Source organism: Bos indicus x Bos taurus, chromosome 19, assembly GCF_003369695.1.
Source record: "Bos indicus x Bos taurus breed Angus x Brahman F1 hybrid chromosome 19, Bos_hybrid_MaternalHap_v2.0, whole genome shotgun sequence".
Lineage (NCBI taxonomy): Eukaryota > Metazoa > Chordata > Mammalia > Artiodactyla > Bovidae > Bos > Bos indicus x Bos taurus.
In genome coordinates, this window is record NC_040094.1 from 41,702,684 (window position 1) to 41,730,422 (window position 27,739).

The 27,739-nt window shown below is 37.2% G+C and overlaps 1 protein-coding gene across 2 annotated transcripts; it reads right to left on the reverse strand.

The window, feature by feature from the left end:
• Window positions 1-552: 552 nt before the first annotated feature.
• On the reverse strand, window positions 553-26,886 carry TOP2A (DNA topoisomerase II alpha). 2 transcript variants are annotated; one of them, XM_027517587.1, is made up of 35 exons: window positions 26,706-26,886; window positions 25,693-25,848; window positions 25,404-25,494; window positions 25,076-25,139; window positions 23,527-23,672; window positions 23,242-23,339; window positions 22,539-22,751; window positions 22,036-22,209; window positions 21,738-21,839; window positions 21,493-21,630; window positions 20,322-20,460; window positions 19,183-19,340; window positions 18,760-18,885; window positions 18,390-18,500; window positions 18,138-18,243; window positions 17,940-18,049; window positions 17,369-17,461; window positions 16,863-16,977; window positions 16,651-16,772; window positions 15,043-15,191; window positions 12,806-13,037; window positions 12,494-12,628; window positions 12,177-12,377; window positions 11,806-12,001; window positions 10,182-10,273; window positions 9,914-10,078; window positions 9,704-9,787; window positions 8,560-8,742; window positions 8,150-8,240; window positions 3,580-3,732; window positions 3,220-3,340; window positions 3,056-3,099; window positions 2,515-2,655; window positions 1,874-2,049; window positions 553-1,543 (listed from the first exon to the last, which is right to left on the reverse strand). In XM_027517587.1, exons 1-35 carry the CDS (start codon window positions 26,724-26,726, stop codon window positions 1,415-1,417), a joined length of 4,575 nt encoding a protein of 1,524 aa, XP_027373388.1. In that variant the 5' UTR covers window positions 26,727-26,886; the 3' UTR covers window positions 553-1,414. The 2 variants fall into 2 exon arrangements, with proteins under 2 accessions (XP_027373388.1, XP_027373387.1); XM_027517586.1 differs by having other exon boundaries at window positions 1,874-2,073.
• Window positions 26,887-27,739: the final 853 nt, after the last annotated feature.

A 27,739-nucleotide genomic window follows, 5' to 3' on the forward strand; every position in this document is an offset into this window, starting at 1 on the left:
CCCTGGTGGTCCAGTGGGTGACTCTCAGTTCCCAATGCAGGAAGCACGGGTTTGATCCCTGGTTAGGGAACTGGGATCCTGCATAATGTGTGCCATGGGGGTGGGGGAGGGGGGAAAAGGTCTGAGTTTAACTTTCCTGTAAGATGAGAAGGGGTTGGGCCTTTCTAACATTTTTCCCCCCATAAATGATTAGCCAATTGCCCCAATATAATTTACTGACATCATCAAGCAGTTGACTGGATTATCAAAATATTAAAGTAGGGAGTCGAAATTTATATTTAAAGCTATTTATTGATGGAGGGTCAACAGCTTTTGAGTGTGGAAGAGATGAATTTAGCACCCATGTTTAAAAGCTCAGGGAAAAATCTGCTTGGCTGTTAGTCATGGTGCCTTTCTCTTAGAACTATCACTGTGGCCAGGAGTTATATGAGGGACATCAGAAAATGATGAGAATAGTTCTCAAAGCTATTTTATAGTGAAAAGTGAAGAGGATATATTTCAGACTAAGGAAAAGAGTGTAGTGCAGGGTGAAATAAGGGCAACAATCAAGGGTTGCAATGTTTACAACATTTTATTAAAGTACAAAATAGTTGGAATTAAGCTAAATAGAAAAACATAGTAAATATTTACAAAAACATTAACATCACTCAAGTCACACACATGTAATGAATGCAGGAAGGTCTTGAAAAGTTTATAAATGGAAAATTATGGAGATTTCCCAAAATGGATATAAAAGCTCACTGCTGAGTATAGTATCAATATTCTTTGAGAATATTGTTCCTGACTCCTTTGCAATCTGAGAGGACAAGTCAAGTGTTGAGATAATCACAACTTAGGATCTAATTTTCTTCATTTTATTGACGGTTTCTGCTGTTATTCAAAAGGATATGAAGAATATGAACAATTTTTCACTGCTTAAAAATTCAGCATATAAAAGGCTGAGTGAGTATTTGGAACTGGAACTACATAGAGTTCTATCTGATGGAAAATTACTTATAAAACTAAGATAAAACAGAGAACTAATCATGCTCTATCTCATATTTACTGAAAGTAGGCAGAGTAGAAACTTTTATGTCAAAGGGCTCCAATTTTAGCTTAATGAACTGTCAAACTACATTATGCTAAAGTTACCACACAACTATCCCGAGAGGCCAGGAGAACCTAAAATCATACTTTAAAAGACAAGAAAACAGACTAAATACATATACAAAGCAGAGAAGAAAACAAAACACTGTCCACGAGATGGTCACAGTATTATACAGTATTACAGAGAGATAAAGGACACTTGGGCTCTACATACTTCACTTTAATGGTCCTGAACTAAAACTGCCTTCCCCAAACTAAATTCAGAGGGGAGGAAATTGAGACATTTACCTAACTTTAAGATCATTACTTAAAATAGTCACCTCACATTTTAAAAGAAATCATCTTCATCTGATTCTTCAAGGTACTTTATAGGTTTCTTTGTTCTTACAGATTTTGCCCGAGAACCCACAGCTGAGTCCAAGTCCAGATGGAAATCATCACTTTCCTCCTTGGGTTTCTAAAAAAGAACAGCGCAAATAATTTCCAGTATCAACCGGACAGTAGAATTTCAATGCAAAAAATATACCAACAGACTACAACTCAAGGAATTTTCCACCTTCTAACAAGTAGTAAGAAACAGACCAAAGGCAAACCTCTCATTGACTGATTAGTGACATTTAGCTGTTTTACAGCTAAACTACATAGAGTACAAGGGTAATGGATTTACATTTATTTTCTTAAAAATGAGCCAAATTATTAGCAGCAAAGCTTGATTACGTGTTTCACAGTAACTTTTTTCAGTGGGGAAAAAAAAACCTACAGTGAAAGGACCGACTAGAACAAGTACCTTGCTCGTGACTGCTTTGGAGATCAGTTTCTCAAAATTAGAGTCGGAATCATCAGAGGAGGACGCCTTCCTTTTTCGGCGAGTCTTGGTTTTGGGGGCATTAGGCTTTTTAGAGACATCAGAATCCAAGTCTGGATCCTTTTTGTTTTTTTTTGGTGCAGCCCTTTTTTTGGTGCCTGTAGTGGAGGTGGAAGACTGACCTGTAAGACAGGCATTCATCATGGTCACTCTTAGCTGAACTGTTTCCACAGTGAACTTTCTTTAGCAACTTGCTTTCCGCTTATATTTAACATAGGAAAAGACAACAATCGAGACGAAAATGCATAAGAGAATTGAAATATTCTTAAGTATCTGATTTTTTTTGTAGTTATAGGCTTCATGTTAAGTGTTTGTAACTGTTTCTAAGTCCCATCCCTGTCATAGGTATGACTAGTTAGGATAACACCTGGCATTTTGAGAAACACTTTTTAAAAATCTTCTGACTAGCAATTTTGATTATAAAGATCTAAGGATTTGTTTTCATTTAGACAAGGTCTTTATTTTAATACCTATAGTAAATTTGGAGAATAAAAATTTGAAGTTGACTTGTAGAAGCCAGTTAGTTAATCCCAATATTACCCAATTCAAAGACTGAGGCTCACTTTTTGCTGCTGTCTTCTTTGCTGTCACATTCTTTTTAGGAACAGGGTTTATGGTTTCAGTTACAGCTGGGAAATCTGCAGCAGGAGAGCTTGGAGGAGGTGGTGCATTATCCTCAGCATCATCAGCATCAAGCTCTGTTACTTCAAATGGAAAGGAAAGTAGTACATATAAGCAATACACAAAAATCCGTGCTTTGTCCCTGCTCTGAATTCCTATTCAAACACCATGTTTGTGACTTTTCTGGAATATTTCAAACACACTTTTATAACTTTGTTCTAATTTCTGGGTTCTTCATCAGCAAAGTTATTTTTTGTATCTCTAGCACAGTACCTGGCAAGCACATGGTTACTTTTAATATATTAAATGGAGAACTTATTCATGTGCAAAACTAAATCTAATGACCAATATCAATGTAATACTAACAAGAACCCACATTTATTTTCAAAGACAGGACTTGGATAATATAGTCTGGGTTAGAAGCCAGGTGGACCTGAGTGTCCAGTAAAGCAGACATCTCACAATTTTTACTTAAATACATACCTGATGAGGCACTCTTCAGTGGCTTCAGTTCTTTGTTACTATGTCTAGAATAAAATAAAACAAAACATCCTGACGACCAGTTCTAAATGTGTCAAACAACAAAGAATATATCATCAACTATTAAAAACAATCATGCTAAAATCCCTATTAGAGAGGATACTTACTTTGGGGAAGTTTGGATCTTAGGTGGACTAGCATTTGATGGGACAAAATCATCTTGAGTGTCTTCATCAAAATCTGAAAAATCTTCATCTGAATCCAAATCCATTGTGAATTTGGTTTTTGCTGTTAAAAATATACATATGCAAAGAATCAAAGAGGACAACAGGAGAAATATTTAATCCACATATTAATACAATATGTCCTGAAGATATAAGCTTCAGTTTAATCTTTGAAAAGATGTCTTAATTTCTCAAAAATTTAATTACTGCTCTAAGATAACAATTTCTGGGATTATGTATCTTGAAATACACAGGTCGTTTGAATTTTTCAGAATATGCAGCATGTTCTTCACTTTTCCTTACCTGCTGCTCTCCGTGACTCTTTTTCTCGTGGAGGGACATCAAAATTACTTTCGTTACTGCTCATATCTGATTCTGAATCGGACCAGGGGTTTCTTTTCTTTGCTTTCTTGATTGGTTTAAATGGCAATGTAGTTTGTTTCTTTGTCTTGGTAACTGGAAAGGAGATAGGAATTAACCATCTTTACATATTCTCTGACTCACTTTTCTCCATCTATCATCCATCTATCCTTCAAATATTAGGTTGCCCAAAAACTTCATTTGGCTTAAAGTGTAAAAATAAAAGATATATTTTTCCTATTTACCAAGGACTTTATTCAACAAAGCAGTCACTAACTGAATGAACTTTTTGGCCAACCTAATACTTAACTCTGTGCTAGTACTGGGAATACAATGGTGAACGGAGACAGACATAGTCCCCCTTGCTAAGGAGCTTATAGCTTGGTCATCTAATCCCATAGTAGTAGTAATCCCACAGTATATGTGTTTACATAGGGCATGCATCAATAGTATGTGTGTGCTGCTGCTGCTGCTAAGTCGCTTCAGTCATGTCCGACTCTGTGCGACCCCAGAGACGGCAGCCCATTAAGCTCCGCCATCCCCAGGATTCTCCAGGCAGGAACACTGGAGTGGGTTGCCATTTCCTTCTCCAATGCATGAAAGTGAAAAGTGAAAGTGAAGTCACTCAGTCGTGTCCGACCCTGCACGACCCCATGGACTGCAGCCTACCAGGCTCCTCTCATGGGATTTTCCATGGATGCATGTATATATATATAAATATGAGGCTTTTGCAAGAAAGAGGTGTTTGAGCTGAGATCTGAAGTTTAAACAAGAGTTAACTAGCTGAAGGGAAATGGATGACAAACATTCTAGTTCAGGATATAACACGTACAAAGTTCTGTGAGAAAATACAGTGCGTTTAGGAAGCTGAAAGAAATCCATTATGGCTGGAAAACAGAAGTCAGGAGGAGAATGGCTGGTCTTGTTAAGAATTTTGTTTTAAAAAGGGAACTTACATGACCAGATTTGCATTTTTAAAGAGTTTTGTAGGCTACAGTGTGGAGATGGGAAAGGCATAAGAACAGCTGGAAGATCAGTAAGTTATACAAGTCAAGGCAAGGGAGACAATGCAAAGGGAAGAATGGCTTGGCCCAAACCTTAAGGGGCATTTAATGGCTGAGTTGAGGAGGTTTAAAGTCACTAAGTCTTGTTAATTCTTAACCCCAACTGTCTCTCATACCCACCCTTTGCTATTTATTTCCCTCATTTAGGCCCAAAGATAAGAAGAACAGTCTCCCTACTGGTCTACTTAGTTCTTTCTTCATATACCTAGTTGAATCCAACATATCCACCCTCCCCAACAACCTGGTTTCCTAACTCTCCACAATTTGATATAACTATTTGCTACTATTTTTCAAAATAAACCCTCCCACTCTGCGAAGGGGGCCTTCTCATTGTCCCATGCACATTATATAATACTTATTTGATTCATTGGCTTTATATGCTAATTGATTGCTTTGTGTTGTTCAGTTGCTAATTTGTGACCCACTCTTGGTGACCTCATGAACTGCAGCCAGGCTTCCCCATCCTTCACTATCTCCTGGAGTTTGCTCAAATTCATGTTCATTGAATTGGTGATGCTATCTAACCATCTCATCCTCTGCCACCCCCTTCTCCTTTTGCCTTCAATCTTTCCCAGCATCACGGTCTTTTCTAATGAGTTGGCCACTAGCATCAAGTGGCCAAAGTACTGATTGCTAGCTAGTTTAAACAGCGTAGTACATACGGCATACTTTTATTACTTTTTTGGAGGATAACTGCTGTGCAACGTTGTTGGTTTCTGCCATACAACAATGTGAATCAGCCGTAACTATATATATATCCCTTCCCTCTTGAGCCCCCCTCCCATTTTCTTACTACTTCTTTTTCAACACTAAGATCTTTAGGGGACAACAGACATGGTTGGATGGCATCTGGACATGAGTTTGAGCAAACTCTGGGAGACAGTGAAGGACAGGGAAGCCTGCAGTGCTGTAGTCCAGGGAGTCTCAAAGACTCGGATGTGACCAGTCAACTGAACAACAACAAAAAATGTTTCTATTTGTTTTATTCATCTTTGTACTCCCCACAGAACTGAGCACACATTACCTATCAAAAGTAGGTACTCAAGGATAGATATATACATCAATCAATGGAATAGAGTTGAGAATCCATAAATAAACTTTAGATTTTTGGCAAAAGTGAAAACAATTCAATAGGGAAAGTTTTTTCAATATATGATGCTGGGTCATCTGGATATCCACATGCAAAAGAATGAAGTTGGACCCCTTGCTTATACCATATGCAACTTACTTACTTCAAAATTACCTAAATGTAAAAGCTAAAACTAAAAACTCTTAGAGGAAAATAGGGATAAATCTTTTCTTCTTTTTTTGGCTACACCACAGGGCTCGCAGGATCTTAGTTCCCCAACTAGGGATCAAACTTGGGCCCTCAGCAGTGAAAGCATGGAGTCCTAATCACTGGACTGCCAGGGAATTCCTTAGGCAAAAGATTAGATATGACACCAAAAATATGAGCAACATTAGAAAAAGATAAATTAGACTTCATCAAAATTAAAAATTGTGCTTCAAAGGACACCATCAAGAAAATGAAAAGATATTTCACAGGCTGGCAGAAAATATTTGAGAATCATATATCTGATAAAGATCTGGCATCTAGAATATAAAGAACTCTTCCAACTAACTCAACAATAAAAAGACAAATAACCCAATGTAAAAAATGGGCAAAGGATCTGAACAGACACTTCTCCAAAGAAAGTGGAAACAATCCAAATATCAGCTGATGACCAAATAAATATAATGTGGTATATTCATACAACGAAAAACTATTTGGCAACAAAACAGAATGAAGTATTGATACATGTTACTACATGGCTGACCCTTGAAAACATTATGTTAAGTGAAGAAGTCAGCCACAAAGGAAAATATTACATGATTCCATTCATATAAAATGTCCAGAATAGACAAATCTAGACACAGAAAGTAGATTGGTGGTTGCCTGGGGGGAGGGGGAGTTGGGAGAAAATGGAGAGTGACCATTAATGGGTACAGTGTTCTTTGCAGGGCAAGAAACTGTTCTAAAACTGAGTATACTAAAATCACCAAATGGTACACTTTAAATGAGTGAATCTTGCATGTGAGTATGTTAAAACAGCTCAATGAAGATGTTAAAAATAAGTAGATATTCAGTAAAGGCATAAACAAATGGTTAGAGTTGTTATTTCTATTTAATTTACTGAGTGAGTGTTAAGTATATCCCAGGTACAGTGCTGAACTCTGGGGATAAAACAACATGACTAAGATGTGGTGACTGTCTTCAAGAAACTTTATATATGAATATGGTTCCAAATAGGAAAAGGAGTACGTCAAGGCTGTATATTGTCACCCTGCTTATTTAACTTCTATGCAGAGTACATCATGAGAAATGCTGAGCTGGAAGAAGCACAAGCTGGAATCAAGATTGCCAGGAGAAATCTCAATAACCTCAGATATGCAGATGACACCACCCTTATGGCAGAAAGTGAAGAGGAACTCAAAAGCCTCTTGATGAAAGTGAAAGAGAAGAGTGAAAAAGTTGGCTTAAAGCTCAACATTCAGAAAATGAAGATCATGGCATCTGGTCCCATCACTTCATGGCAAATAGATGGGGAAACAGTGGAAACAATGTCAGACTTTATTTTTTTGGGCTCCAAAATCACTGCAGATGGTGACTGCAGCCATGAAATTAAAAGACGCTTACTCCTTGGACAAGGAAAGTTATGACCAACCTAGACAGCATATTAAAAAGCAGAGACATTACTTTGCCAACAAAGGCCTGTCTAGTCAAGGCTATGATTTTTCCAGTGGTCATGTATGGATGTGAGAGTTGGATTGTGAAGAAAGCTGAGAGTGGAAGAATTGATGCTTTTGAACTGTGGTGTTGGAGAAGACTCTTGAGAGTCCCTTGGACTGCAAGGAGATCCAACCAGTCCATTCTAAAGGATATCAGTCCTGGGTATTCACTGGAAGGACTGATGCTAAAGCTGAAACTCCAGTACTTTGGCCACCTCATGCGAAGAGTTGACTCATTGGAAAAGACTCAGATGCTGGGAGGGATTGGGGGCAGGAGGAGAAGGGGACAACAGAGGATGAGATGGCTGGATGGCATCACTGACTCGATGGACGTGAGTCTGAGTGAACTCCGGAAGTTGGTGATGGACAGGGAGGCCTGGTGTGCTGCAATTCATGGGGTCGCAAAGAGTCGGACACGACTGAGCGACTGAACTGATGTTATATATATTAAAACCTTATAACCAGCTAGAAAGTGAAACTTAACAAACTGAGCATTTTCTTCAGAGCCCAATAAAGTATTTCATTACAAAAATCAAATACCAAGGAAAAAGATAGGGAATTTCAGATATAGTCCTTCATGGACCTCAAGAAGAACTTCTGAATATCTATGTGGAACATACTAGGTAACAAACAGAATTTAATCTCAACTCTACATCATTTTTCTTAAGATGTTTCAATACCTGGCTCTCTTTTCTGTTTCTTTTCCAGTCTCAGTTTTTGGCTTTCCATTTCCATTCCATCCTCTTGAGGGCTTCCTTCAGTATTTTCACTCTAAAAGACCGCACAACAAAAATGGGCAAATTCTGCCAACTTATTATTCAGAATAATATAGGGTCAAATATACAAATATATATTTGGTCAAAGAGTGATTTTTTTTTTCTTTCTATTTTGGCTAAGAGCTCTGAATAATGGTATGGGTATGACTTTTTCAAAGATACTTAAACATTGAAAATAAATCAGGCTCGTAAGAAAGGGAAGTTATGATGAGTTGATAAACTCCAAACTACGAGATTAGAAGTTCTATGATTAGTTCAGTTCTAAGTGGAAAAATGCTTAAAGTGTTTTATGTATAAGCTTTCAAGAGTATTACCTTAATTTTCTTTTTAATTTTCTTTTCTGCCTCTGCTTTCATTTCTTCAGTCACTCGGGGGATGACTCTTTTTCCACTTGGAGAAGGCAAAATTTCTACCATTTGTGTTTTTTTCCCCTTTGCTTTCCCACCTTTCCCAGGAAGTCCTATTTGTTCATCTTGTTTCTCCTTTGCTTCAACAACCTAGAAAAGGTGGATATAAGAAAGCAAGGCTATGGGGAGGAAGATGGAAGGGAAGTTCAAAACAGAGGGGATATATGTATACCTATGGCTGATTCATGTTGAGGTTTGACGGAAAACAACAAAATTCTGTAAAGCAATTATCCTTCAATTAAAAAATATATATATACAATGGGGTCACATCAAAAAAAAAAGAAAGCAAGTCTATAAGTTAACAAGGACATTACAGCATAGATGTCACTTTATCCCTAGGGACAGAATAAAAGGCAATGATTAAACTGATTTCAGTTTGTTACATCTCAAAGGTAAATTTGTGATAAGCTGTTCAAACATTAAGGCACACTTTGAAAAGTGGAGATAAAAGACTGAGTTCTACGTTTGATTCTACAACTTAACCTTTGAGGATAAAATGGGGAATCAGAATTAAGGATAAAATACATATACATACACATAAATGTATACGTTTATAAACTCAAATAAACAGAAAGGATGTGATTCCAGTAATGTATCCAATCACCAATTACAAGCTAGACATCCAAACTGAAGTGCAATAACATAAATCTTCACATTAAAGATTTTAGCTTAATTTATGGAATTAAGATACTTTTTCTTATGTTAAAGATAATGTTGCAAAACAGTATTACTGATTTGGAAACAAAGGATCTTCTTAAACTACTGATTAGCCAGCCCTGAAGGAAACTGTCTTTGTCCTTTCAGGTTTACTTGGGGGGCTGGGTTGGTGTTCTTCTACATTTAAATTCTCACTCCCAATAGGTCAAAAATCAACTTTTGTCCTTTCCCTTCTTCCTGTGAAAACTTCTAGGTAGTGTGTTTCCTGGTACCATTTACTTATGCCCCCTATATTCTTTCTATTGTCAACTGTGAAATTTCCTGACGAGGTATATTGCTAGAATAGCTTATTTCATTAATACAAATTCTAACATGGGCATTATAAACTACACACCTCCAGCTCTTCAACAAAAGCAGCCAAGTCTTCTTTCCACAAATCTGATGGACTCTTTCTCTTCAATGTTTCTAGCTCTTGCTCCTTCATAAGACAGTCAGAAAATTAAGAGTTAATTTATGTGCATAAACAGCATTTTCCCAAACCCCACAATTTTCTTTCACCATTAGACTACAACCAAGCAACATGTACTATCCAGCAACAACTCACTTTTTCATTTCTTAGTTTGCACAGTTCATCTTTCTTTTCCTTGGTTAGATACCAAAGAGGCATGTCAAGAAGGTAGTTGAAGGTAGGTCCAGAATCTGTTGCAGGGTCACTCTTTTCAGTTTCCTTTTCACTGTCACTTTCTTCATTTTCTTCTTCATCCGGAACCTAAACAAGAAATTAAAATGTATCTTTAATAGGAAATGTGAAATATAGACATTAGATTGTACACAATCTCTAATAACATAGAAAATGCTAACCAAGAAATTACCTTTTGCTGGGCTTCTTTCCAAGCCTTCACAGGATCCGAATCATATCCTCTCTGAATCAGAACTTTAATTAACTCTTTCTTAGGCTTATTTTCTATTTAAACAAATGTGAACACAGAGACAGTAGTTTTGAGCAATATTTTAGGAAAGGATAAAGTTTTTACCATATTAAGTCAAAAGATTAAAACTGGAACTTATAAGGTCTTTTTGCATAAATTTGTACATCCTGGTGGACACCAAGTCTTCTCCCTAAACCACTGATAAATATAAATTACCACAAGGGGGCAGTCAAATCATATATGAGGTTGTGATCTAATCATAACAGAAGACAATCAAAACCTTTATTTCTGATAAATATCAACCTCAATTATACTCTGTTCTTTTCATTTCAACACTTGAGCAGGTAAGTTCTTAGTGCCACCATCCAAACATTGATTTCTCTTGATTATGGCCCCTTACAATGCATTTGTTCCCTTTTTTCTATAGTACCCCCTTCTCAGTGTCTACTATAGTCAATTTATTAGACTTTGAGGGATACTGAATGTTACTAGCTGTGATATAGTGAGGTTCTAAGTGCCAATTAACTTGACATAAGTCACACCTTTAGGCCTTCTATATTAACTCTTCAAGAAGCCTGGACAGTCTCTAGTATTTCCTAAATTCTAGTCAACTAAATATAATCTTTACTTTTTGAGTCATACCCAATATTATTTATTTAGCTTTGTCTTAAGCGGTAGTATCTGTAAAATTAGGGGACTGAGATGCACTGTTATAGTATTTTAAAAGACCCATGAATATGTAACTATTAAACTAAACATTTTTGTGTACCATTAGAAAATTATCCTGTGATCACTATGTAACTTGTGTTGTCATGTTTTGGTACTTGCTACTACAACCCATAGTTACCTGGCTTTTTTAGTTAATCCTGGCCAGAGCTGAGGCTTCTAACTTTAGTCAAAACTGTTTTATTCCTGGTTAATACTTAAACTTTGATTTTGTTGCTTCTGGAATGTCTTAAAATTCCCTTAGACAGGACTTTCAGTCTTGGGTATACAATTTACTTATAATATAATCCATTTAAAATCCTCCTTCCTTTTTGGTTTTTCTATCAGACTTCTCTCTGCTGTTATCAATCAGTTTACACAGGGACCTCTTCTAGCTCTCCATTCTCTTCTGTCTAAAGTGAAAGTGAAGTCGCTCAGTTCTGTCAGACTCTTTGTGACCCCATGGACTGTAGCCCACCAGGACCCTCCATCCGTAGCCCACCAGGACCCTCCATCCATGGAGTTTTCTAGGCAAGAGTACTGGAGTGGGTTGCCATTTCCTTCTCCAGGAGATCTTCCCGACCCGGGAATTGAACCCGGGTCTCCCGCATTGTGGGCACTTTACCGTCTGAGCCACCAGGGAATGTTAACTAATTTCTGATTTCTCAAGATGCTCAGTCTAGGAAAAGCTATCTCTTTTAAACCATAAATGCTTATTTAGATATATGAAAGACACACATGGAACCAGCAGAAATAAATGGATTTTGTCCTCCCTCCCTATCATTCCTCTTACCAAAACTGTTTAAAGAAGTGAGGCAAGATTGTAATTTTAGTACAGGTAGTTATCGGTCCAGAAACATACCAATGATTATTTTGCCATCTATTTTCTCTAAGATAAAGCGAGCCTGATTATTCAGTTTAGCAGATTCAGCACCAAGCATTCCTAGAAGCCATTCTTTTCTTAATCCATAATATTTAAGCCTTAGTTCAAAGAAGTCTCTTAGAATATCCAAAACTGTGTCGTATTTCTTTAAACAGCCTACATGGTCAAAGAGGACCTAGAAAAGAAAAAACAAGATTAGAGTCAACAGTAGATAAATTGGCTAAACTTTAATGGTTTTAGAGGAATGACTTCATTCTTTGAAAATGTAAAAGTAGCCTAAGACATCCTTTAAAAATTGATATTAACCTGTAATATACATGGAAACACGTTTATCATAAAACAGGACATACCATAGAGTTGCATGTGAGACTAGTTTGGAGTTTGAAGACTTTGTGTAGTCCAGCTCTCTCTGCCTCCGCCAGCTTTTCTTCAGTCATCTTCACAACAAACTTCACAGTGGTGTCTGTGTGGTATTCCCTATAATCTGTTATGAGAGGCGGTGTCTTCTCAGTGCCATTCAACATGGGCTCAAGAACCTGTTCCTTATACGTCTAAAAGAAAGAATCCTTTTGTAAGTTTCTAAAACTTAGGCTCCTGTGTATTCAACATACGTTAGTATAAAAAATGTTTCCCCATCACAGAAATCAAAAAAGAAATCCTTACTTACCTGGGTCCACGTTCTGATGGGAAGCTCTGAGATTTCAATGGTTGTAGAATTAAGAATAGCCACTTCACCACTAATCACATATTGATTTGGAGCCAGCTCCTCAACAGTACCCTTGAAGTTCTTGTAACTTGGAAGCTAAATTGGTATTTAAAAAAAGAATGTTTTCGAAATGTGATACTAAAACAAATCCCAACAGCATTAAACAGTAAATCTAACATTAAGCAATAAATAAATTTTTATGCTCTTTAACTACATCATCTGCTGAATTGAAACCAGAGGAAAACTAAGGTTCTTAGTCCACAGAATAGTTACCATTGGCAAAGGTTCTTCTCCATCCATCAAACGTCTGATGTTATTCACAACTTCACGAACATCAAAGTTGGGGATTTTGCAGGACCACCCAGTACCAATTCCTTCAGCGCCATTTATCAACACCATGGGTATAATAGGAATATACCATTCAGGCTCAACACGCTGGTTGTCATCATATAAAAACTTTAATGTATGGTCATCTTTTGCTGGAAATAACAACCGAGCCAAAGGGCTAAAGAAAAAACAAAGAATGTTGTTTTAGAAAAATATTGGCTTTGACACAACTTTCATGGAAAGAACATGTGTTATTTCAGATATATACATAAAAACTACCTTGGCTTTACCTGTTAATATTCATTTACCAATATTATTTAGAGTATTTTCTACATATATGTCAAGCACTGCAGATATTAAGTCTCAGTCTTTAAGGAGCTCAGTACAGGTAGATACTCTAGTAGTACAGCCAATGAATGTACATTTTGTCAGGTGGTATGGTAAATATTAAATAGATAAAGTACCTAAAATTGGTTGAGGGGTTGCTAAGGAATGCTAAGCCCTTTCTGATAGGATAATATTTGAACACAGAAGAAACTGAGAGAAAGTGTACATACAGCAAACAGAGGTACCAGTAAGTCAGAGGCACTGAGGGAGTGTGCTTGGCCTCTTTGATTATAGGCAAAGAGGCCAGGTGTGTTTGAAGAAGAGATAGTATGAGATGGAATCAAGACATGGGGAGGGGGAGCACAGATCATATAGGGTCTGGCTTGCTAAAATAAAGCTCTAATTTTTTTCTGAATGAAGAAGTTATTCCAGTGGCTAAGAATCCACCTTCCAATGCAGGGGACATGGGTTTGATCCCTGGTCGGGGAACTAAGATCCCATATGCTGTGAGGCAGCTAATGAGCCCGTACACTCTAGAGTCCATGCACCACAACTAAAGAGAAGCTCATGTGCTGCAACAAGGATTCTGCACGTGACAACTAAGACCCGATACAGCCAAATAAATAAATATTTTTTAAAAAGTTGGAAGGTTTTGAACTCGAGTAACCTATTAAAAAAGTTAATCTACTGCCAACAGAAAGAAGGGTGGTAGACTATACTAGTCTATATATTGAATGGGGTGACTAAGTATTTTTCCAGTTCAGAGTCCCCAGGACTTGTTGATGAACTGGATGCAAGTGTAGAGAAAACAAGTCAAAGGTAACTCCAAATTTTTAGCCTGAGAATTAGGAGGATGGTATTTCATTTACTGAGACAGGGACTAAGAGTGTAGTTTTGAACTTATGTTTGAGATATTTATTAGACATCCAAGTAGTAAAAGCTGAGAGGGACATGAAATTTAGAGGCCAGGGCTGGAGCTGAGACTGGATGCATGAGATATCATCCCTGGATGGGAAGGCAGTATAGTTAGTAGAAAGAGATCAGATGAAGAAGCCCCAGGGCAGGCCATAATTTGGAGGTTGGGAAGATGAGAAGGACCCAGTGAAGAAGACTAATAAGGAGGAGAACCAACAGCCTAGTGTCCTGGAGGACAAATAGAGAAAAAAAGAGGTTCAGGGATGGAATTATTAATTATGCCCTATGCTGTTGAAAGAATGAATAAGATGACAGTTGAAAATTGACCAATCATAATGTACTTTCCACAGACTTGTAAAGGAAGCAGTAGTTCCACTTTGGTATTTAAGAAGAATTAAGTTCTTATCTTGACTCTGGCTTAAACTCTATATCGGAGTTTCTTAATCTTGGCACTACTGGGTCAGATAGTTCTATGCTGTGCAAGTGCTGTCCTGTGCATTACAGAGCGTTCAGCAATACCCCTGGCCTCACTAGATGCCAATAGCATGGCTCCCCTAGTCATGACAATCAAAAATTCTCCAGACATTGGCATATGTCCCCTCAAGGGTGAAATCTACCCTGGTTGATAACCACAGCTCTAGATGGAAGAAAAGAGAAGAAAATAAAAAGAAACAAGAGTAAAACATTTATAGTTTGGCAAGGAAACAACATTTTAAGGGATATAAAGGCTAAGCTATCAAACTGAAATAGAATTTTGATTTTCTACTCATTGCAAAGAGTAGACTAAACTTTAATGAGCTAGTTTAAAACAATTAAGAATGCAAACATTTGCATCAAAAATCCATTTTCTGATTAACTGAATTTTTCTGTTTTTGGTCAACTAACTCACAAGACTTCAAAATTGGAAATGACAATTTACTAAAAATCGGAAGCATACCCACCTGAGCATTGTGAAGATGTATCGAGGACTAGCAGAGTCCTTGCCACCATGCAACCTGGTACCAAACTGACCAATGGGCTGCAAAAGGTTCAGATTATTGCTGCCCACAAAGTTCTGAGCCAAATTGATAATGGTCATCATTAGTGACATCTGGGGGAAAAAAGATTCATTAGTCTCATCCATAGCCTCAATAATAACATGTCTATTGTTATGACTATATTTCACTATAATCCTGTAAGGTTTTATGAAGTGTAGATGTTTACTGGCTTTTCCAAGATAAATACATGGCAGACGTAGTACGTAAACCTAAGACTTCTGGCCCCTAGTTCAGAAATTGCTTGCCTTCCAGCAATTTCTATCAAGTCTTAACCCTGAAGGCACAGCTCCTCCATTTACCCTCTGCAGAATGAAGTATTTCCTCCTCTGTGTTAAACACTACTCCTTTCTATTCTAGCACGTTTCACTCTATAGTTGTGTGAGTGTATGTGCACATGTGTGGTAGCCCTCTGGCTTAACTGTGATTATATGTTAAAGGTAGAGAATATATATGATTTAATTTTGTATACTCTGTACACGGTAAGCATTAAACAAATATTTACTAGGTGAACATCTACAAAGTACCTACTATATTTTGATTTGAAGCAACAAGCAAGACAATCATCTCTTTAAAACTCTAGAAACTTACAGGAAATCTTATTCTTTAAAAATGTTTTATATAATAAATGCAAAAAACCAATTTCAAAATAAAAAACGAACAGATGTATGTTTGTATAAAGGCAATCAATTCAGACATATATGAAAAATTAGAAAACTGCCCTTTCCCATTCCCAGGGATAACCAAAGATAACAGTTTGGAGTATATTATTATTCTGGTCTTCTTTTCTTTTCCCTCACTATGTTCTTCAGTGTTAGTACCTATAGATATGTTGTTGTTGCTAAGTCATGTCTGACTCTTTTGTGACCCCATGGACTCTAGCCTGCCAGGCTCCTCCTCTGTCCACGGGATTTCCCAGGCAAGAATACTGGAGTGGGTTGAAGAATACCGTTTCCTTCTCCAGGGGATATTCCTGACCCAAGGACCGAACACGTGTCTCCGGCATTGGCAGGCAGATTCTTTACCTCTAAGCCACCAGGGAAGCCCCACCTATCACTTATATCACAGATTCCATGTACAGATGTCATAATTTATAATAATTTTCCATTTGATGGACACTTTCCATGTCTAAATTTTGGCATAACAAAGTTATAGCAAACATTACTAAATATTAATATCTTTGAATGTAGATCCTTGCATATCTTTTGATTATAGTAGCCTTGTTTTAGACATTCCCTTCTCCAGGGGATCTTCCCAAACCAGGGATCAAATGTGGGTCTCCTGCATTGCAGACATATTCCTTAGCCTGAGCCATCAGGGAAGCCCATTATAGGCACATTATTTTTATAATCAGATTAAGTTACAAAATAAACAATTTTATAGTTTGATATATTTCACCAAATTATTCTCTACTATGGATGTACCAGCTTATACTTTCACCAACTGTTTGGAGAATGACTTTGCAGGTATTTCTGCTATAATGCTTTCCAGAAACATTATAGATAATGTGTTTACCTCACCATGATGATAAGAGGACATCTCAGCTACTGACCCAGCTAACTGGGCAACCTTCACCTCTCGCTTGTCATTCCGTTTGAAACATGTAAACAAAACCTTTCTCTGACCTGGTTTCAAACCTTCAAAATGAAAGACGTGCAAATATTAATATCATTAATTTAATCATTTCTAGGCATTGATTTCCATCTTATGGTAAAAATAGAACTCACCATCCACCATAGATGGGATAGACCTTTCATTATCAGAATTTGAAAACAGGATAAGTTCCTTGTTTATGAAGTCATTGTATGTCAGATATGTGGTAGCTTGCCCATACAAATAATCCTGAGGAACCAAAGAGAGTATTAAATGATCTAGTTTAAGATAAAAAACATCACTGGTCTTAACAATGCTTAATGCAAAAATAAAACAAAGCATTATCATTTCTATGCTAATTCTTAAAGTCTTTCAAAAACAAAGAATTATAAAGTATTTTATGTTTTAAAGACAAAGCAAATTTATTTGCTGTACAATTAGGAAAAAAGTTTATTGACTTTGTAGTTTCTTTCAGGTCTAATACATCTATGCAGCAATCATTAAATAAGGATATTTATAAGTAGTTATCTATTAACTTTTTTACTGAAACATTTATTTAGTAGCCTTAATTTGCTATACTATCAATTCTAAAAGGTCAGTAAATAGTACATTTTGTGGGATATATTTAAAATTTTCTTACATCAGGAAGGCCAAGTAACTTTCGTTGTCTTCTATCTTCCATGAAATGAGTTAACCATTCCTTTCGATCATCTGTCTGCTTTTTGCTAAAGGCCTACAAATTAGAAGGTAAAAAAGATGTTACTGGCACTAACAGATACCAAAATATTTTTTCTAGAAAAAACTAACAAACCATAATAACTCAGTTTCTAAAATACCTGATTCCTTTCTTTGGAATATGTGTACTGAAAATCATCTATTTTATAGAACATTTTATTACATGAAAAATTAAATGTTTCAGTTGACTAGTTAAAACACTGATTTCTAAAACCAGTGTGTGTATGTGCTCAGTTGTGTCTGACTCTGCAACCCAATGGACTGTAGCCCACCAGGCTCCCTTGTCCATGGGATTTTCCAGTCAACTATACTGGAGTGGGCTGCCATTTCTTTCTCTAGGGGATCTTCCCGACCCAGGGATGGAACCCATGTTTCTTGCATCTCCTGCATTGGCAGGCAATTTTTTTTTTACTACTGCTCCACCTGGGAAGCCCCTCTAAAACCAGAATGTATTTGTGAAATACACTCAAACTCACCAGGCTGATTGCAGCATCATCTTCGGGACCGGAATATTTAAATTGAATACGATGTCTTTTCATATCTGCAAAGTATTCTTTAGCTTCCTTTGATGTGCTGGTACCCAAACCTACAAAAGCAAGAACACCAAGTTACTCCATATAAACCTGTACAATGGTATATAACAAAATGAGTTCTATGTGAGTTTCAGTACAAACCTTTGTAATATTTGACTTTCCATTTTTTATGATTTGGTGTAGAACTCTTCCATTCTTCAAACTCAGGAAGGCTATAGAATGCCATTTCTTGTTTGTTTTTAGACACCTGAGGTAAAAAAAACACATTGCTATGGCTTTCCACACTGCTGGGTTCCCTGCATACCATCACACATCACTGAGGTTATATGTGTATCCAGGGTTGAGGAGTAGAGCCTTCAAATATCCATTATGGTACCTTAGAAATCGGTATACCTTTACAATGGGAGTGATAAATTCCTCCAGAAAACGATGTCGCAGAAGAGAGGGCCAGTTGTGATGGATAAAATTAATCAGCAAGCCTTTGATATGGGAACCGTCTTGGTCCTAGAAGTATTTGGAAAGCCAAAACACAAAAGATTTGCTTAGAAACTAAAAAAAATTGTGACTGACATACTGGCAATTTCTCAAAAGTTTTTCTGTGGGGATTAAAGAAAAAAAAAGCTATTCAAATTTAGACTCACTTAACCTGTATTATATAATATGCATAAAATAGAAACATATCTTATTAGATGTGGACTAAAGATAAATAATATCCTTTCATGGCAGAAAAGCAATGCAACAATAAGACATGTTTAATTCTGACCTGATCTGTCATAATCATTATCTTTCCATAACGTAGAGTCTTCAGTGAATCTTCATCTTCATAGTTTTTCTTGTACTGAAGACCCACAATCTTAATTATATTGTTAATTTCAGCATTTTCCATTATCTGAAACGGACATATAGACAAAAAGGTAAGATTTTATTTACAAACTTTAAAGGAACAAAGAATTATAACAGTATACGTTGCTTGGATTTTTTGGAATTCCAGTATTTTTGAGTTATTAGCAGCAGCCTATACTTTACTAAGTCAGAAAGATCTGTTAAGATATGCTACATTATACACAATTTTCTAAAATAACGACAAACTAAGATATATTTTAAAATCTTATATATATCTTATATCCTCCCAATAAGGGGGTGAAATATAAGCTTAGATTCTGAAGATAGTTTTTATATACTCTACCTGTTTATGAGAAGCTTCTCGAACATTGAGGATTTTTCCTCTAAGAGGGAAAACCCCATACTTGTCTCTCCCAACCACACCAAGGCCTGAAACAGCCAAAGTTTTAGCTGAGTCTCCCTCTGTCAGGATAAGTGTACACTCAGTAGAGTTTCGGCCTCCTAAAATAAATAAATATTAGCATATTTAGTCCAACCTCAAATATACTAATTCAGACATGTGATAAAACACAAATAACTTACAATTCATAACAAGTTGGCTTGAGAGTGAAATAGAGTTAAGTAATTGGACTTATAGTTTAACTAAAGTTTGTAAGTTAATAAAGTCTTAGTTTCCTAGACTAATCTTTCATGATGATTATACTGTTGCCAAACATTTGCTTGATCATATTACATTTAACATATTTTGTGGGTAATGAGGTTTAGGACATGCCTCTAAAATATGGCACCTTGGCACATTATCTTATTAAGCTCAGGGAGTTTTGAGAAAAGAAAACTTTAGTAGAAGCAAGAATATCTCTCTGATCTCTCCCCTAAACTTCTCTCCTGAAGCAGGTCATAAGATCCTCATGAAGGAGGTGCTCGCCTTAAACCCGGAAGAAAAGAACATTTTAATCTAAGATTAAAGGTCACCAAGAAGAATCTGAATGAAAAGGCCATGCTAAGTTTCCCCAGGTTTACTATAATCAGCTAATAATCACTGTCCTATCATATCTTTCCAGAACTTTGCATTCTTCATCAAAGCTAGCATAAAATCACTTAAGTTTAACCATTTTTTTGGGTTTTCACTTCCTTACAAATTTTCAGGTCACATGAAACTATATTAAATAAATACACTTGTTTTTTTCCTGTTAATGTCTGTCATTTTATTTTTCAGAGATAGCCAGGGACTTAGGAAGGTTGAGAAGACTACTGTATAAACATTCTTGTTTTATACACCAAAATAATCATTTCAAAACTATTTTTAACAGTTAAAAACATAAATGACCCAAGTGTTCAGTAACAGGGAACTGGCTGATTTTTAACAAAGTACAAATATTCTGTTGAATATTAAGTGTCAAGGGAAAAATACCCACAGTATGCTGTCAATGAGTCAAATCAAATAAGTATAAGATTTAAACTTTGGAAACATTAAATATGTACCTGCATCATTGGCATCATCAAGTTTGGGAATTCCTTTGATTCTGTTATGTTTTACAGCAGAACACTTCTTGTTTAACTGGATTTGGGCCTTAAATTTCACCCAATTTAGTATACTTTCTACAATACCACAGCCAATCGCCTGAAAATGAGAAGATTCATGTTAGGGAAAAAGAGTTCTGTCAGAAATATGGAATACAAATGAATTCCCACAAAAATGGGCAGGATGTGGCACATTTTCCTGTCTCAGATTATCACTATTGAGGCAGCTGGTTCCTTTGGGTTTTCATTCAATATTTACTGACTACATACTTATATGGTGCCAGGCATGAGCTCCATGTGGAGATCTAGTGGTTAAAACAAATTAGCTGTAGTCCTTGTCCTAAAGGAGTTTGGTACAACAAGGAAGACAGAAATAAAATGAGCGATTACAGTATGAAGAGATAAGTGGAAAGCATATCATGTATAATAATATATGGCCACTGTCTTATGGGAACAAATTTTTAGGGAAATGAATATAAAGTAAAGGTTTTCCTAAAGAAATGACAGTTAAGACCTAAAAGTAGTCAGCCAAGTGAAAAGCGTTTCAGGCAAGGTAATCCCTCTGCCCGAAATGTGAAAAAGCTCTAAAGAGGGAAAGAGTACTCTGTTTTTGAGTAATTTAAAGCCAGTAGGAGTGAGACTTAGGTAATGTGGGAAAAGTGGTACTGAGATAAGGTTGGAAACGGCAGGGTCTTGTAGGCTGAATTAAGGAATTCAGGTTTATGCAACCTAACAGTTGGTTGGAGCCTTTGACTAAAACAGGACATAGTTTTGTTTTTTGAGGGTGGGGAAGTTCCATGAATGGCGATTAGTGAGTATGGAGAGAACTGATTCAGTTTTGGATGTGTCCGCTGAGAGCAACTTAAGGCATTCAGTGCTTGGTAACTAGTTAGATGAGGTAAATTCAGAAGTGATCTGAACTGGTGACATGTAATGGCCAAATAAACAGAGATGTCATATAGATGATAATTAAGGGCTTGGTAAGAGTTGGTAAGCGGTAAGGGTTGTTTTTTTAATTTCCTTTTCAGGGAGAGAAGACATGTGGGAGGAATTTTGGTTTCTGCAGAGTTGAGAAGGGCAATGGAAAATAAAGGAAGATGCTTCTATCGTTTATTTCCTTCCAAGTACTCACAGCTTTGATGAATTTTTCACTCAGCTGGCATGTTGATCCAAAGCTCTTGACTTGTAAAGTCATGTTCTCTTTTGTCTGGGAGTCGAAGGTTGGGTTTTCAATTAAGGCATTCACAAAAATCCACATGTGATTTTTTACCTGCAGTAAAAATTGACAGTAAATTACTAAAAATTTACTCATGCTTTATTTATAGACTTTTGCTTCTTCCTTGACTTTCAAGAAAGAACAGTGTTAAAGTATTATACCTGATGTGCTTTTACTGCAACACCACCCTTGTTCTTTTTCTTCACAACATCAACAAGTTTAGTCACAATCTGATCAGCTACATAATCAACATGTCGGCCACCCTAATGAGGAAAAATACCAAACTGTAAATCCATTACCCTCAAAATTGTAATAATAATCAAACATTTTAAAAGCTAATTTAGTTCCCTTGATGCCAAGGTAGCCAAATATTCAAGTTCATTTTATATATTTAAAACAAGAATACTTATATGAAATATGTAAATATAATCATGATTGATAATTCAAAAATAAAATTACCTTGGAAGTAGCAATGCTGTTGACAAAGCTAATTTGCTGAAAGCCTTTTTCACTCATTGTTAAACATACTTCCCACCTGTGGTTTACTTGTTCATGGATAACTTTCAATGGATTGCCAGTTTCATCTACCTTATCCTTCAGATACAGATCTACATAGCTACGGAATCCTTTCACCTAAAAAATAATAGTATTAATTTTTTTTAAGTAAATGAAAAAGTAGGTTATAAAGATTTTTCAAAACTAATGAAACGGTGTTCACTGATATGTATAAGAGGATGGTCATTAAAGGACACAAAAGGATTTAGTTAGAAGATTCTTTGAGAAAGACTTCAGTGAACTTAAAATAAGTTAACTGACTTTTTTTAAATGTGGCATTATGTTTTCTTTACAGAACATATCTGAGAAGTGCTAAGAAAAACAAATGGGAGGAAAAAAAAATCAACTTTGCTTTTGATGATGGTCACACAAAGTACCTCATTGCCTACATTCAGTAAAATACTTACTGGAAGCCTATTTCCATTGAGATAGACTTTGACATCTTTAGTGGATCCAGCAATATCATATGCTCTTCTAACCATCAGTGCAACAATATCTTTGTCTAGGCTTTGCATTTTAAACTTGGACAAATCAGGGTGGAAGGTAATACATGTATAATCTTCTCCACTAAAGGGCTTGAGTTCCATCTCACCAGCTTTCCCCATGTTATCCATCCATGTCTATGGAAATAAAGAATAGAGAGAAAAAAACTCAAGTTATCTCACAAACTAGAATTAAATAACACAAATTTACAAGTCCTAAAAAAAGAAAAACACACACTCAACCAAACCAACTCCCACCCCCCAACTCCCCTAATATACGTTTATGAGTAACTTTCTATGAGCTTCCCTAGTGGCTCAGGGTAGAGGGTAAAGCGTCTGCCTGCAATGCAGGAGGCCCGGGTTTGATCCCTGGGTGGGGAAGATCCCCTCGAGAAGGAAATGGCAACCCACTTCAGTACTCTTGCCTGGAAAATACCATGGATGGAGAAGCGTGGTAGACTACAGTCTGTGGTGTCACAAAGAGTCAGACACGGCTGAGCAACTTCACTTTCCCTCTCCCATGATTTAATAGATTATAAATTATGTTAAACCATTAATGCCACTATTTTATAATTATTATTGCTATAGCATAATTTATAATCAAGGCACAAGATACTCATTTACTTACCTGTTTGAACATTTTCTTGTATTCTCTACTTGCTGTTTCCACAGTAAATTTGGTACTGAATATGTTACACAGTTTGGCTCCATAGCCATTTCGACCACCTGGGCAAATAAATATAAAATGTGATTTAATTGTTCTTATCTCATTTACAGCTTTATTTCTTAATCACTGGCAATGCTATTTAATTATAGAGATTTACTCCCATATTTTTAACCTTTAGGCCACAATCTTTGAAAAGATGTATTTTTTCAGCAACAAATATGTTTTTTATTTTCCTCAATACTCTACCTGTTACTTTCTTTTCTTCATCATCATAGTTGCTAGAAGTTAGGAGCTGTCCAAAGATAAGAGCTGGGACATACATCTTCTCAACTTTGTGTTCGACAACAGGAATACCTTTTCCATTATTCCATATACTAATTAAATTGTTTTCCCTAAGAAAAGAAGATTGAATTCTTTTTTTGTAAAACAGATGTTAAGCTAGTGCTTAATTCTTTTCATATTTAAATTCCATTGTCTCTAAAACACACGTCTCAATTTCTTTATGACTCTTTATATATATACCTTCTGAAATTCAGCACACTTAGTTCCTAACACTCATGAAATAGGAGCCAAAAGGGAAAAAAAAAATCAATCCTTTTCCAACACCTGGGCAGACACTGATAATACTGAAAAAATATGAAGCTTTAAAATGTTAGGATAAACAAAGGGAAATGACTTATGCCCAATGGAAAGAAAAGGACAAAATTTGGAAACAATATTATTATACCGCTTTTAAGAGGATCATCTGCACTGTCCCAGCTCCCTTAGCTTTCCCACCTGACAAAGCACACTGGCAAAACAAATATGAAAGCGCATTATCAATTGTAAACGTCCCTGCTCACCAATAAAATATTCAAAATTTATTCGGACTTATATTTTAGTTCTAACGACACACACTATGGTTCTTATTACATGTAGCTTGCTGCTGCTACTGCTAAGTCGCTTCAGTCGTGTCCAACTCTGTGTGACCCCATAGACGGCAGCCCACCAGGCTCCGCCATCCCTGGGATTCTCCAGGCAAGAACACTGGAGTGGGTTGCCATTTCCTTCTCCAATGCATGGAAGAGAAAAGTGAAGGTGAAGTCGCTCAGTTGAGAAAAGTGAAGGTGAAGTCGCTCAGTTGTGTCCGACTCCTAGCGACGCCATGGACTGCAGCCTACCAGGCTCCTCCATCCATGGATTTTCCAGGCAAGAGTACTGGAGTGGGGTGCCATTGCCCTCTCTCACACGTAGTTTAAAACTAGCTTAATATTTTTTAAAAGACTATGGCATCAAGTCCTTAGGAGCACTCAAGCACATCATTAACACATTTCCCAAAAAGAATCTAAAGTATAGTTTATGTTATAACTGAATAGGATAATAACAAAGGGAAGCTACACCCTGACTACCCACAAAAGGACATTTATAAGCAGAAATGTTAGATCAAATTATTCTTTATCACCATCTGCTGGTTTACTGTTTGAATAGCATCATGAGAAAAAGTTATAGCTATAGACTCTGGAATACTTAGAGAACTTATTGGAGATGTTTATTGAAATATTTAGAGATAAAGTGTTATAATGTCTATAATTTATTTTGAAATGATTAAAAAATATAGATGGTACACAATATGGCAGTGTTGACAACTGTTGGATCTAGATGGTAGCCATCTAGATTGTTCATTTTAGCACTCTACCTTTCTGCACTTTTGCAAAATCCCATTAAAAAAAAGCTCAACTTTACTATAAATCAAGTAAATGCAATTAACAGCAACAGGGTGCTACAAAAAAAACAAAAGACTAAGCAGGAGACTTACGGGTCAATTGTGATTCTAATACAAGACATTTTTGGGTCCCTTTGTTTGTTGTCTGCAGCATTGACTGAAAGAAAATACACATTTGTAAAAACTTAAAGTATTTTAGAAAACACTCTTTACCTCTAAGATATAAAAAGAAAAAAGTCTCAAGCAGTGCAGGAGTAACATTGATGAGGTATTCATTTAGCAATTTTTATTCATAGGACTGTTTCTAAGAACTCAACTTCCTAGATTCCAGCAGACTGTCTAACCTTTGCCAACTGTTTTTTGCTATGAATAATACTTCTCACATCTGACCAGTAGATCTTTGTATTAAGAATATACTTACCTAGAATCTCATCAAAGATTTTGTACAAACCAGGAACATAAGTGACTTCCCTATAGTTAATGCCAATATCTTCATCATAAACCCACATTTGCTGGAAATAAGAAAAAGAAATACGGTTACTTTATATATCTACTTTGTTTTATTATCATGGTTACTGTAAAGTCTTCTGAATTAGTATGACAATGTAGATGATAGCTTAGGCCAGTTCCAGAAGACAAAGTACATGAAATATAGAAAATTAACCTGGAAAAGTATTCATCTTAACTACACTTAATTAGCCTGATTTTACCTGGGTCACTGATTCCACAGAGCCAATGTAGGTGTCTGGGCGGAGCAGGATATGTTCCAGTTGTGTTTTCTTTTGATAGATTCTTTCAATAGACAATCTTTTCTTAGCATCTTCATTTTTCTTTGTTTTGCTGACTTGCATATTTTCATTTACAGGCTAGCAATTTTTTAAAAAATTAAAGAAAAGGGATTTTGAATCATAGGTTTATCAGAAACCAGAAACAAAATACCTATCGTAGTGGTCTGCTTACACACACCAAAACAAATCGCACAGCCTTTTGGTAGGTATCAATGGAGCTGGCATAGTTTTGTACAAACATGGCAATATAAGTTAACTGCAGCAGGTTCCCCCAAGTGTCAGTTTAAACAGACGTATTATTTTGCCATGTGTATCTGACATGGAAATACTTTCATGCGTTAAGATGCCATCAACAGCACACACCCCCTTCTTTCAGATACTCCACACGTATCTACTGAGTGCCTACCAGGTCTCAGGCACTTAACAGATTCTACAGTAGCAGTACGGGAGGATAAGGATTCCATCCTTTGGACACGTTAACGTTTTAAACACAGGAGGGACGTATTTTGAGCATCTCGGACCTGCCGGCTCCATAGTGGGAACCGTGTTCCTTGCTCTGCACTGTCCAAGGTCAGGGTCGTCCAATCCCATTTTCAGCCCCAGGTAGGAGAGGAAAGCATCTCTCAGTGCCGCGTAAAGCTACATGCGGACCACGATGCCATCGACCTACACCGGGACCAAATGAATCTCTAGAAACTGAAACACAACGCCGCACCCTAGAAGCCAGTACAGCCGACAATACTTCACTACTTGCACCAGAAAAAGGTTTCAGTCTCTTCGCGATCACGCCGAGCCCAGGGGACCCGAGTAGACGCGGAAAACCCACGCCCAGCCCTCGGCGGCCGGACTACGACCCAGACGCCTCTCTCACGGGCAGCCGCAGAGATGCCGGGACGCGCTGAGGCTCCGCGACGCGCCCCTCCCGCGAGCTGTACCTGTAGTGGCGACACCTCCATGGTGACGGTCGTGAAGAGGCTCGAGAACCCTGCAAGTGACTAAACCGGTGGGACCCTCGAGACAATCACTGAGCAAGCCTCTTCTCCACAGACGCACGTCGGTTAGGAGAGAGCTTCCACTCCGGTTTGAACCTTCCGCTAGCCCGCCCAAACCAGATAGGCCAATCGTTGACGCGCTCTCATCAGTTCCGTCCAGAGAAACCAATCAGAGCTGGTTTTTTATATTCACCAATAAACAGCTGAGCTGGTCCTTTTGAATGAACCAATTAGACGAGGGAGGCGGGACTAGACCGTTTTAAAAGACACCACTCGGAGTCGTAGCTGAGGCACGGACAGGGAATCTAGCCAATGAGGAGGGCTAGTTTGTTCTTTCTGTGTAACTCTGGAAAATGCGCTGCGGAAGTGGGATCCAGGTTGGGGTGAAAAGAAAAAGGAGAAGATATGTATGCCCCGGAGCTGCTGTCTTCTTTCGGGATCCCTAAAATCTGAAGACTGTCCTCTATCCTGATTTTTTTTTTTTTTAATTTGAAAGAAACGGGAGTCCTAGCTCCGTTTCCTGGGAAAACTGAGCGCCAGCTTTCTGGACAAGCAGCCGGGGCATTCGGTTCAGTTCAGCAAACCAGGCGTCTGTCTCAAAGCCGGCCCTCCCACCCCTAACTTTGAAGAAACAAAAGCCATACTTGGCCGTACGTGAACGTAGCTTGGGTTTTCGTATAATGGCAGGGCATAGAGAGCCCACATAAAACAGACCAGCGTTCAAAACCCCCGAAAGAGCGGCTTGAGACAGCGACTTGTCAATCAAAGGGGATAATTTAAAGTCACCGCCTCAGGAGTCGAGGATGGTTTAGGTGCCATTCTAAGACAGTAACTTTTTCCTCAGACGACCAGCAGAATGTCCTCGTAGTTGTTACTTTTACTCTTCTCTGTATTATTCCTTGAACCCTGTAGTCCATATTTGACTAGGAAATGCCTAAGACCGAAATGTTTACTACTCTGACGTTTAAATGTTCAAA